The sequence below is a fragment of the Bos taurus genome, chromosome 4 (assembly GCF_002263795.3).
Source record: "Bos taurus isolate L1 Dominette 01449 registration number 42190680 breed Hereford chromosome 4, ARS-UCD2.0, whole genome shotgun sequence".
Taxonomy (NCBI): Eukaryota; Metazoa; Chordata; class Mammalia; order Artiodactyla; family Bovidae; genus Bos; species Bos taurus.
Window position 1 is genome coordinate 57,713,323 of NC_037331.1, and position 12,319 is coordinate 57,725,641.

At 39.4% G+C, this 12,319-nt stretch overlaps 1 protein-coding gene across 3 annotated transcripts in view; it reads left to right on the forward strand.

Moving 5' to 3' along the window:
- IMMP2L (inner mitochondrial membrane peptidase subunit 2) overlaps positions 1–9,372 on the forward strand; it is a 961,484-nt gene extending 952,112 nt beyond the window's left edge. For all 3 annotated transcript variants that reach the window (XM_059885866.1, XM_024991063.2, XM_024991059.2), the window contains exon 7: positions 8,735–9,372. In XM_059885866.1, coding sequence (XP_059741849.1) covers positions 8,735–8,860 — 126 coding nt within the window. In that variant the 3' untranslated portion in view covers positions 8,861–9,372. The remainder of the gene's footprint in view (positions 1–8,734) is intronic.
- Positions 9,373–12,319: the final 2,947 nt, after the last annotated feature.

Genomic DNA, 12,319 nt, shown 5'->3' on the forward strand with positions numbered 1-12,319 from the left:
CTGCTTTTAGTGCTGATGTTGTTGTGTAATACTGACATGACCAGAAAGTGGTGACCGCAGAGGTAGGCTGAGGAAGGCGTCCCTGCACAATTGGGGCATCCTCTATGGAGCTGAGTGTCACCGACACCCATGAAGGAAGCGATCTTGCTCTGTCTCTTCTCTGTGTGATACACCGTTCTATCCAGTGCTTGATGGCGCTGTGTTTTCCTTCATGACTCTGACACCAAGATGCAGTGAGCGAGGTGTCAGATGTCTCTTCCTGGTGGCTGGCGTTGTGATGATCTCTGCTGTCCTCCATCTAGCTAGAGTCCTTCCAGGGGATTAGTACCTTGTGTACAATGCCCTGCTCTTTCGGGATTCATCACCAGTGCATGGGACTCTGCCCTACACTCCCCACCTGCAGCATCAGATTGAACCACAGCACCAAAGAGCCGGCTCCGAGTGCAGCCCCATGTTCCTAGTGGCCTGCTCTCCATGTACCGTCCCATCCCTGGTCTTAGCAGTAGGTATAGAGACAAAATTCTCTCTTGTGGTGCTCCAGTCCAGAAACAGCCGAAGTGCTCTGTCAGGGCACCGCTGAGTAGTGTTCCCTGGCTGCCACTGTGAGCAGACTAGAGCGGATGCTGTGTTCAGGAAAACTGTCATATGTGGAAGAGGACAAACAGCCAGGATTCTGGTCTATTACCCAAAACATCAATGGTACTTATCCCAGGAGAATGAAGACCAGGCATTATAAGTTTCTCTCCTTCCTAATCTTGTTCATTTGTTTTTGAGGTAAATGGGGGTCACCAGAGGCAATCCAAGCCAATTTTCTTTGCCTGTGTAATATATTTTAAAAATTCTTAATCTGCAGTGAATATAAAAATTTAAAATCTATGCATTACATATGTATGTTTTTAAATTCCATACTGTACCTTTTAAAAATTATTTTGAGACTGCACTGAGGATCTATATTGAGAACGGTATCACAGTCATTTGGTAGCACTAGTTGATGGTCAGTCCATTGTGGCATGTCGTCTGTGAAGCTCTCATGCCTAAATAATATTGTTTTCCAGAAAACTGTGGATGTTTCTCTTAAGTTAGGGAATTTCTTTGATGACCAGATCAGAAAATGTAGCATTTCCAGATTGAAGACTTCCTCCTTAATGAACATTCACTCATTCAACAAATATTTGTTGCTGACAAGTAGTTCCTAATCTTGTACAAACATTGCTCTTTTCAGAAAACCTTTTTATCAAATAACCTTGGGAGTTCTGTGCTTCATCTCATTACTCATTTCTCTCCTGACCCTGTTCTAGAACTGAACATCTAGATGTTCTAGTTCTGAACATCTTTTTAAAAAGGAGTTGCATGATTAGTCATTTTCTTTCTTTCTTAGTTTCTTTTCTGTGTTTCCCCTCTGCCCTATCCTGGTAGCTCAACTGGTAAAGAATCCACCTGCAGTGCAGGAGACACTGCTTCCATGCCTGGGTCGGAAAGATCCACTGGAGAAGTGATAGGCTACCCGCTCCAGTATTCTGGCCTGGAGAGTTCCATGAACTGTATGGTCCATGGGGTTGCAAAGAATCTGGACACAACTGAGTGACTTTCACTTTCACTTTCTTTCTGCCCTATCTCTAGACTTATGTGCTTATGTTAGTCCTTGGTCAGAAATGACCAGTACAAAGTAATTGATTTTATTTTTATTATTTTACCACCGTACTCACAGCTTTTTCTTGCAAGCTCTTATTTCAAGGGAGGGTGTCCTGAAGCCAAAAGCTGGAAGAGTGTTCTGTAAACTGTAGCCCTGTGGTAAGGAGTGAAAGGAACCAGAGTAACACATCTCTGCCCCTGGCACTTGAATCAAAATCTGGGCCCATGAAGGCTGTGTCTATCAGATGCCAAAATAACTTCTCAGTGGAGCCAAGTCAATCAAAGACAGTCAATTCACTGTAATTTTAGTCCATGTGGTTTCTTGGCATCATGTGGACCAAATAAACCAATTGACTGACAACACTGATCACTTTCCAACTAGTAATCCTGGTGTTTTCCAGAGAGGGGATTGCTGCTAAAGAAGGAGCAGGACTATACAGCGGATGTTTATAATGATCCCCTGGATACAAAATAAAGTAGAACTTTGGATCTAAAAAATAACAATTTGAGCTTTATTTAACATTTGCTTTTATAGAGTGTTAATACTAATATATGTATAGATTATTTTGATATAATTTTATATATTTTATATTTACATATTATATGGATAATTTTAAGTATGTGAATACAAGTATTTTTGCTGGTGGGGTACACAGTCAAACTTGTTTGTTTGTTATTCTAGATCCTTGATTCTCCATCTTTAGGCAACAGAGTTTTGTAAATGCTCCTTAATACATGTAAATGGACCTATTTTCTCATTCAGTAGATACTAAAAATACAATAATCTGCTAAGGGTTTATAATGTTTTATTTAATATAGTTTTAGTGCTCTGTTTTAAAATTTACTATAAAAGTGAATTCCTCTAGCCTAAGAATATTGTGAATCTATTGGAGGAGACACATCTACATAGGGTCACGAAAGAGCAAAGAGACAGGAGAATCGGGTACCAATAAAATATTAGGTTGGTCGGTCAGAGTATTTAAGCTATTGACAAAAATTGTGTATGCATAAACATCTCTCTCTGTCTCCCGTAAATAACAGACTTTTTTTTTCCCCCCCTTTTCTCATTCTCCTTAGTTCCCCTATTTTGGGTGAATATTGGGCTATCTCAGGAACTGGCTTCCAGCAATGTTTCTTTTATTTATGTCTGTATTGGTTTGGTAGGGCTGCCATAACAAAATGCCACAGACTGCAGGGCTTAAGCAACAAAATTTCTCACAGTTCTGGAGCCTAGAAGTCCAAGATCATAGTGTTGGTGGGTCTGGTTTCTTCCAAGGTCTCTCTCATTAGCATGCAAGTGGCTATCCTTCTGCTATGTCCCCACATAGTCTTTCCTTTGTCCACATGCAACTCTGTTATCTCTTTGTGTGTCTTAATCTCCTTTTCTTGCAATCATACCATCAGATCGGGTTAGGGCCAAGGCCCTATCTCCAAATATGGTCACATTCTGAGGTGTTTGGGGTTAGAGCTTCAACATAGCAATTTGGGGGAACACAATTCAGTCCATAATGTGCATTTCTTTTTAATAAATCTACTTATTACAGGAAAGTATGTGGGACTCAGCAATATCAAGAAGTATGATTAGGGTAACCATATCTTGATTTGTCCCTGAAGGTCCTGAACAAATTTTTATCCTGACTTAATTTAAAAAGTGCCCCCATTGGCTGTCAGAAGTCTCTCATTTGTATGATAAATGATATTGTGTGATAAATTATATTGTAATCCTGTTGTAGAGTTCTCGGAGCCAGAAGGCATATATCCAAAAACTGTGGTTGGACCGAGGTTTCCTCGACTATGAAGTAGAGACAATAGTAGTACCTGCATCAGGGTTATTAAGAGATTAAATGAGGCCGTATGTAGGATCGTTCGGAACCCTGCCCTGAGTATAGTCAGCACTGTGTGCGTGACCCTGAGGAAGCACAGAGGACATGTTTATCAGGTGTGACTGTAGTTGTCAGGTGTAATGGTTAATTTTGTGTGTCAACTTGGCTGGGCCCAAGTGCCCAGATATTTGGTCAAACATCATTCTGGATGTTTCAATGAGAGTCATTTTGGATATAATTTACATTTAAATGGTGGACTTTGAAAGCAGGTTAAATAAGTCACACTCACATATTGGAGATCAGTCAGTTGAAGGCCTGCAGAGAACAAAGGGCTGGCATTCCCTCAACCAGGGAAGAATTTACCAGCAGATTACCTTTGAACTTCAACTCTTTCCTGAGCCCCTAGCCTACTGGTCTTCTGCATCAGATTTTGGACGTACCAACCTCCATAACTGTGTGAGCTAATTTCTTAATTCTGTTTCTATATATACACACATCTTATTAGTTGTTTCTCTGGAGGACCACCCCTAACACAGTATGTGTGGACACCAAAGCTGCACCTGAAAAGGACTTATAATTTTTATAAGTTTAATGTATTTCTGGATTTTTATGCCCTTTTAAATTCACTGTGTTCTTTGCATGTCTATGTACATACCAATAAAAAAAGATCGTATGACAAGATAGCTAAGAGAGTGACTAGGCACTTTCTATATTAATCACAGTCTTTAAAAAACGTATATTCTGCATTCACATACCATGTTTGAAAATGATACTGACATTATCCATTTGTGGGAATTTTCACCATTATTTATAATTATGAAGATGAATCATTTTTTTCAGGAAGTGAGAGTAACATCTTTAATAAATGGAATACAATTATAATAGGTTTTGGTAAAATGAATGACTTGAAAAAAAAAAAAAAAACTGAATCACTATGTTAAAACTGAGCTCCAAAACTAGGAAATCAGGCAAATATGTTGGCAAGAGTTCAGCCAAGTTAAAAGACTGGCAGATCAAACCTTAGGAAAAAAGTTAAACAAGTTGGAAAAGCAAATAAAGGCTTGAGGGACAACCGAGCAGCAGCTATCAAATCTAAAAAGGGTTACTGTGGAGGGGATGGAGACCAGCTGTTCTCTAGCTTAGCTGAGCCCAGACAAGAACAAAAATAGATAAGAACGGCAGTGTGGCAGACCATTTAGAGCTAGGCTTCTGCAGTTAATTTGGTTAGAATGGTTACTTAGGATGTTCCAAATATACTTAAGTCTTTAGAGTTGGTTAGGTTTACCTTTTCTTGGTGTGAAGCCAAGTGGAAAACCCAGATCTAGATTTCTCGTGGGGTTGATCAGGATTGCCTGGGTGTGGGGGTAGAGCTTTTGTAAAAACCACAGGCTCCATTTCTATGAAATGATAGGAAGTGGTTTCCAGGATGTGCTGTTAAGAATAAAAGTACCATCAAAAGGGAATATGCATAACAGTAGCTACCTTCAGTATGAGAAATAGGGAAATAATGTGTATGTGTGTGTGTGTGTATAAAAATATGTACACATAATATATATAGACACAATATGTACACATAAAAATATAGATATACACAGATAGATAAAAACTGATAAATACGTGTATTTGGTTTTCTTTACTGGAAAAGAAGGATAAGCCAGAAATTAATATAGTTATCCTACTAGAGAGGTAAGGTAGCAGATACTGGAATTTCTCTGTGTGCATTTTTGTTAGTTTATTAGTTTCCTATTGCTGCTGTAATAAATCACAAGTTTAGTGGCTTAAGACAACATGAGTGTATAATTTTACAGTTCTGGAGGTCAGAAGTCCAAAATGGGTCTCACTGGGCTAAAATTCAGGTGTCAGCAGGGCTGGCTTCATTCTGGAAGCTCTAGGGGATAATTTGTTTCCTTGCCAGCTTACAGAGTCCACCTGCATTCCTTGGCTCATGGCCCTGTTTGACATCCGCATCCTCAAATCTCTCTTTGAATCTGATCCTTCTACCTAGCTGGTCTACATTTAAGACCTTTGTGATTACACATGTCCATGGGCTCATATAGGATAGTCTTCTTATCCTCAGATCAACTGATTAGTAACTTTAATTTCCATTTTGTCCTGACATATCCCATATTCACCATGTCTGGGGGACTGGTGTGTGTACGTCTTTGGTGTGTGTGGGGGCATATTCTGCATGCCATACCTTCTGAACCATTTAAATGTTTATTCACAAATAAAGCTGAATCAAAAAGGATAACAAAAGTGAACTCTAAAATTGAATACAAATAGAAACAAATGGGCTTAACCATATATCGAAAGGAAACATAACTGTATTGGGGAGGATACAGACTAGATTCAAGCAAGCTTTTTTTGAACACAGGACTTTGCTAATATACTGGAATTATTTTAAAGACCGAAATAATTATAAAGAAATCTCGATTTTTACTGAATAAATTTGTTGTAGGTATTATTTATAGTGAACTTAAAACTACCTTTTTGTATGTATTATAGGGTAGTGTAAACGTTGTTACTGGGAGACAGAGCATTCACTATGGAATAAGAGAGACATAAATTTGGAATGCAGGAAGGTGAGAAGGATGCCTGTGGTATGGGCTTTTTATGTCCATCCCCTGAAATGGCATAGATTGACACCACCAGGAGCAAGCAGCACATCTCCACCTGGTCTTGGTTTCTAAACAGCATTCCTTGGTAAAAGACATCAAAGCCTCCTTAAAGAGATGTCTAATTTCAGATGGAACAGGTTTAAAGTACAAGGGGGTCTTCCCTGATGTCCAGTGGTTAAGAATCTGCCTTGCAATGCAGGAGACATGGGTTAAATCCCTGGTCAGGGAACTAAGATCCCACCTGTCTTGGAGCAACTAAGCCTACCTGCTGCAATTACTGAAGCCCACATACCGCAACCAAGATCCAGCACAGCCAAATAAATAATATATAAACAATATAATAAAGTTTTAAAAAATAAAGTACAATCAAAAAAGCAAGAGAGTTCCAGGAAAACATCTATTTCTGCTTTATTGACTATGCCAAAGCCCTTGACTATGTGGATCACAATAAACTGTGGAAAATTCTGAGAGAGATGGGAATACCAGACCACCTGACCTGCCTCTTGAGAAACCTGTATGCAGGTCAGGAAGCAACAGTTAGAACTGGACATGGAACAACAGACTGGTTCCAAATAGGAAAAGGAGTACATCAAGGCTGTACATTGTCACCTGCTTATTTAACTTATATGCAGAGTACATCATGAGAAATGCTGTTAAAATTATTTTAGATGCTTTAGAAACCATCTTCCTCCAGAGAGCAGTGAGATATGTTATTAACATATGGGGCATTTACATGTTTCAAAATATCATCCCCTCAATTACTTTTTAGTTACAAAAGGAAAATGACTGATTTACAATAGAGAAACCTGATCAACATCACCTTAATCAAATGATCAAACTTCACATGACAACAATGGGATTAACTAATATTTTGTGCCTCCTGATGTGATAAAATGGGATGGGTACAATACCAGTTGAAATGCTGGGCTGGATGAAGCACAAGCTGGAATCAAGATTGCTGGGAGAAATATCAATAACCTCAGATATGCAGATGACACCACCCTTAGGGCAGAAAGTTAAGAACTAAAGAGCCTCTTGATGAAAGTGAAGGTGGAGAGTGAAAAAGTTGGCTTAAAGCTCAAGATTCAGAAAACAAAGATCATGGCATCTGGTCCCATCACTTCATGGCAAATAGATGGGAAAATAGTGGAAACAGTGGCTGACTTTATTTTTGGGGGCTCCAAGGTTGCTGAAGATGGTGATTGCAGCCATGAAATTAACAGACGCTTAGTCCTTGGAAGGAAAGTTATGACCAACCTAGACAGCATATTAAAAAGCAGAGACATTATTTTGTCAACAAATGTCCATCTAGTCAAGGCTATGGTTTTTCCAGTAGTCATGTATGGATGTGAGAGTTGGACCATAAAGAAAGCTGAGCACAGAAGAATTGATGCTTTTGAACTGTGGTGTTGGAGAAGACTCTTGAGAGTCCCTTGGATTGCAAGGAGATCCAACCAGTCCATCCTAAAGGAAATCAGTCCTGGGTGTTCATTGGAAGGACTAATGTTGAAGCTGAAACTCCAATATTTTGGCCACCTGATGTGAAGTGACTCTTTTGAAAAGACACTGATGTTGGGAAAGATTGAAGGCAGGAGAAGGGGATGGCAGAAGATGAGATGGTTAGATGGCATCACCGATTCAATGGTCATGAGTTTGGGTAAACTCCAGGAGTTGGTGATGGACAGGGAGGCCTGGCATGCTGCAGTTCATTGTGTCACATTACAAGAGAGTATCAGTATCATATTGTATATTGCTAGCCTGGGAAAAATCAAAATTGGAAGTATTGTTTCTACTGAACACATCTCACTTTCACACCATCATATACTCAAAAAAATCCTGAGTCAAACCATCATCATCAGTTAAGGACCATATACTGGATTTTTTTCTCCTTGTTTCCCACCTCTCTCCGTGAGCACTAAATTCACATTGTTCTGTATACTGTCTGTGGAAGCACCTTACCCAATCTCACACCTAACTCCTGCTACTCATCCAGTAGGTGGGACAGTATTTCTTTTCTTTTTTTTTAATTTAATTTTATTTTTTAACTTTACAATATTGTATTGGTTTTGCCATATATCAAAATGAATCTGCCACAGGTATACATGTGTTCCCCACCCTGAACCCTCCTCCGTCCTCCCTCCCCTTACCATCCCTCTGGGTCGTCCCATTGTACCAGCCCCAAGCATCCAGTATTCTTTTTTTAACAAAATATAGATTTTTTTAAGGGTATGTCTGTCCCCCCCCACCCCCACCCCCCAAAAAAAAAAAGTTTCTCTGAGATACTGGGAGCTCTGGCAGAAACTCTGAGAATGTAAACCAGATTCATACTCACTGGGGTTTTTAGCCTCTAAAAACAGGACTATTAAGCCCTAAAGCCAGCCTCCGTAGCTTGGTAGCTTTGTGACTTAAGGAAATGGCAGCCTACTCCGGTATTCTCTTATGCAAAAAAGGGGATAATATCAGTACCTACCTCAAATGGTTGTATTAAACATATTTACGTATATAAAGAACCTAGAAAAATCCCAATAAGTGTTTATTCTCTTAAGCATCATCTTTCCATGAAATATCAGACCTGGATCAAATTCTGCTTTTAAGATGTTAATGATGTTCCTATATAAAAGAATGTCTTTCTTGCTTTCTTTGTGTCTCTCTTGGGTTCAGGTTTCCCTAGGACTCCTGCATGCCCATGCTACACATATCCTGTGGCCTCCAAAGCGCTGGCAGAAATTAGAGTCTGTTCTTCCTCCAGAGCGCTTGCTGGTTCAGAGTGAAGAGGACTGCCTGTAAGGATCCCCCTAAACTGCTGCCATGGAGAGGCACCACTGCCACCAATCACAGGAAGTGGGATGGAGAAGAACGACACTGAAAAGGGCAAAGCTTCTTGCAAGAAATATTTCTATCACATTAAGATGATCTGTATTATTAGAGAGAGTTTTAAAATATTAAACAGTATTAAATGGCACCTGATTTTGTGTTAAATTGTAATGCTGTTTCATGTCCCCAAAATGCAGACTTTTGGAAATATGAAAATTTTATTCCCAAATGTCTCAAAGGGGATACATTTTGGATTTTTATGCATACATGTTCTATTCATTGTTAGATTTTGATTTTGGAGCTTTCTGCTGGAAGAATATGAAAACTAATATTTGATGAAAGTAGATAACTATTCATTTACTCTTAAGATGGAACATGAAGAAACATTAGGAATTACATTATAATTGACAGTATCTACAGTGCAGTGACTGCCAGCTAGGAAGAACAGCAAACTATGATGCAAAAATAAAACATTGATTTGTTCAGGTACTGTGTTGGGTGTTTATCACTAAACTGGTAATAGTCCATTAATAAGGAATATATTCTTTCTTTTGGAAGTAAAGAATTAAAATATTGGGGAACCGGGTCTCTCAGTATTTTTACACAACCAAATCTTTCTTACTGGCCCACTTTTAATCCAAAATTTCTTAGTGATCTCATGCCTATTCACACTGATGAGTAAACTTATTTTTCAGTATTTGGCCACTATTTGGTAAAATGTTCTGCGTGAAATGGAAAAAATCACTTCAACCAAGTCTGATTTTTTTTTCCTGTCCTAGTGATTTTTCAGTGCTCCTATCTATAGTTCTGAAATCACCTACTAAACAGGGGTGGGGGGGCAATACTGACAGGTTTTATAATTGTATAGCTAAGAAGGTCGATTCTCTTTATGCAAGCCTGCATTTATGAAACCTTTCTTTTTTTTTTTTTTTCTCCCATTGGTTGGAGGTTTGTGCTTATGGGAACTACATCTCTATATCAATCTCCTCTGTATGCCTGGTCTCATTTGCTTTTGTTTCATCAACAGATAAGATACCAAACAAGAATTAACCATCTTGCAAATGTGGATACAAACTCATTATTAGCTAGCAGAAACAGAAAGAGCAACCACAAAAAACATATGCATATTGAGAGCATATGTTACTAATAATAATTCATTAGCATCATAATAGCTAGTTCAGCACACATCAGTGAATACTTATACACTAAGATTGGTCAAAATTATCATTTAAAAAAAAAGGTCTGCTTAATATCTCTTGATCAATCTGTATTATCCTTATGAGTTCTTCTTTTCTACTTCCCTCTCTTCCCCAACTTAAGCTTCACACTCTGGCCTTTAACTGCAAATTACCAAATTCTCATTGCTATTTCAAGGCTTGTAACTTTTTTCCCTTGGTAAAGTGCATCCCCTAGGATTATATGTAAAATATTGAGTGCATAAAAGTATTAACCCTTTAGTTGCTAGAGCATAGGAAAGTCCAGGGACTATGGAAGATGGGACTGGGGGAGATAATGAGGCGAGACAAAGAACAAATAAAGGGGTACCTGGATTAGCTGCTACTTATCCTGCTATGGCTTCCCTGGTGGCTCAGGTGGTAAAGTGTCTGCCTGCAATGTGGGAGACCTGGGTTTGATCCCTGGGTTGGGAAGATCCCCTGGAGAAGGAAATGGCAAACCACTCCAGTATTCTTGCTGGAAGATTCCATGGATGGAGGAGCATGGTAGGCTACAGTCCATGGGGTTGCAGAGAGTTGTATACAACTGAGCGACTTCACTTTCACTTTTCACTTTATCCTGCTATGGAAGAATTTGGTATTTTAACAGTTCAGCAAACTGTCTGTCAGCCTTATTACCTTATTGACTGACTATATCTTCCTATTCCAACTATTAACTCAAGATTGTAAATCTTAAGACAGGAGACAAATGCTCCTTCTGTTTACTTTTGTATTCTCAAACCATCTAGCATATAACCAACTGAGTTAATATGTGATGCTTGTTGAACAAGTCAGCTCATAAGCTACCTCCTCAAAGATGCAACTCTTGGCAGAGATTATAACTGTGTTACCTAGTATGTACTTTCATGAGTCCATCAATCACTCTAAATATTAAGAAGAAAGAGTTATTAACTGTCCACCACTCCCAGGGCACAGCAAGAAGTCATAGACCCAGGAGCCCAGTCTTTCTGTGAAAGAGGCTTATTAGCTTATATTCATAGCTATGATCCAAGGGGCAGGCTTCTAATTAAACACAAGTCTAAGAGGTGACTGTAATCCTTTCCAGAGACCTCAGACGGCAGGTCCTATCTTTGCACTCTCCCTCTGTTACAGTCCAGAGCACCAGTATCTCCCAGAGAAGAACCTTACTCATGTCTGGTGCCCTTGTTTTTTGTGACTGCCACTCGTGGGACACCCTTTGATCACCTGACTCTGATGGCCAGCAGTGCTGGCATTCTTGTGTCCCACAGAACTAACAATTGGAGAGTCACTTCTTGGCTGATTGTCACCCCTGGGCAAGGCACAGATGGGTGCCTAAAATAGATGCCCACTCTTTCTGGGAAAGTGGCCCATTTGCTTGACCTGGAACTTTGGTCTGAGGTGCAGAGGTCTGGTTTGGCACACACCTAGGGGCCTTCTGAGGTAAGGACACCAGGATGGAGGTAGGTGGATGCCGTATCTGTGCTCTCCCTCTGCCTCATTCCAGGTTGCCAACATCTTCCAGAAGAAAGCTTGTATGACACTCTGATTTTTGTGACTGCCACACAAGAGACCCCTCTAGATTGCATGACTGGAGGACAGTAAGATTTACATTTGTGATCCCACAGGACTATATGCACTTACATACTTTAAAAGCTGCTGCATAAAGGCCTAGCTTCCAAACCACTTGAATCCAGGTGCTGACTGAGATCCTCCTCTCTGTTGATAGGTCTTGGCACATCCTCAGCTAGCAAGAGCCACTAAATATAAGACAGACTGCAGGGACAATCACAAAGGATTGAGGAGCAACCAAGCACTAAGGCAGAGCAGAACGATAAGGTGTATCTCCTTCACATGGCTGCTCCTTTAAGACTGGTAGCAATGGTTGTTTTATTTAGTGCATAGAAACATGGAGAGTCAAGGAAAATGAAGAAATAGGGATATATTCCAAATGAAAGAACAAAATAAAACCTGAGAAAAAGTCAATAATGAAACAGATAAATAATTTACCTAAAAAAGTTTTCAAAATAGTGGTAATAAAGATGGTCACCAAACATGGGAGAATAAATGACCACAGAACTTCAACAAAGAGGCAGAAAATATAAGAAAGTAAAGGAAAGAGAAGTCACAGAGCTAAATACAATAACTGAACTGAAAACTATACTAGAGGGATTCAATAGCAGACTAGATGAAATAGAAGAAAGGATCAATGGAATTGAAAACAGAGCAGTGGAACTCA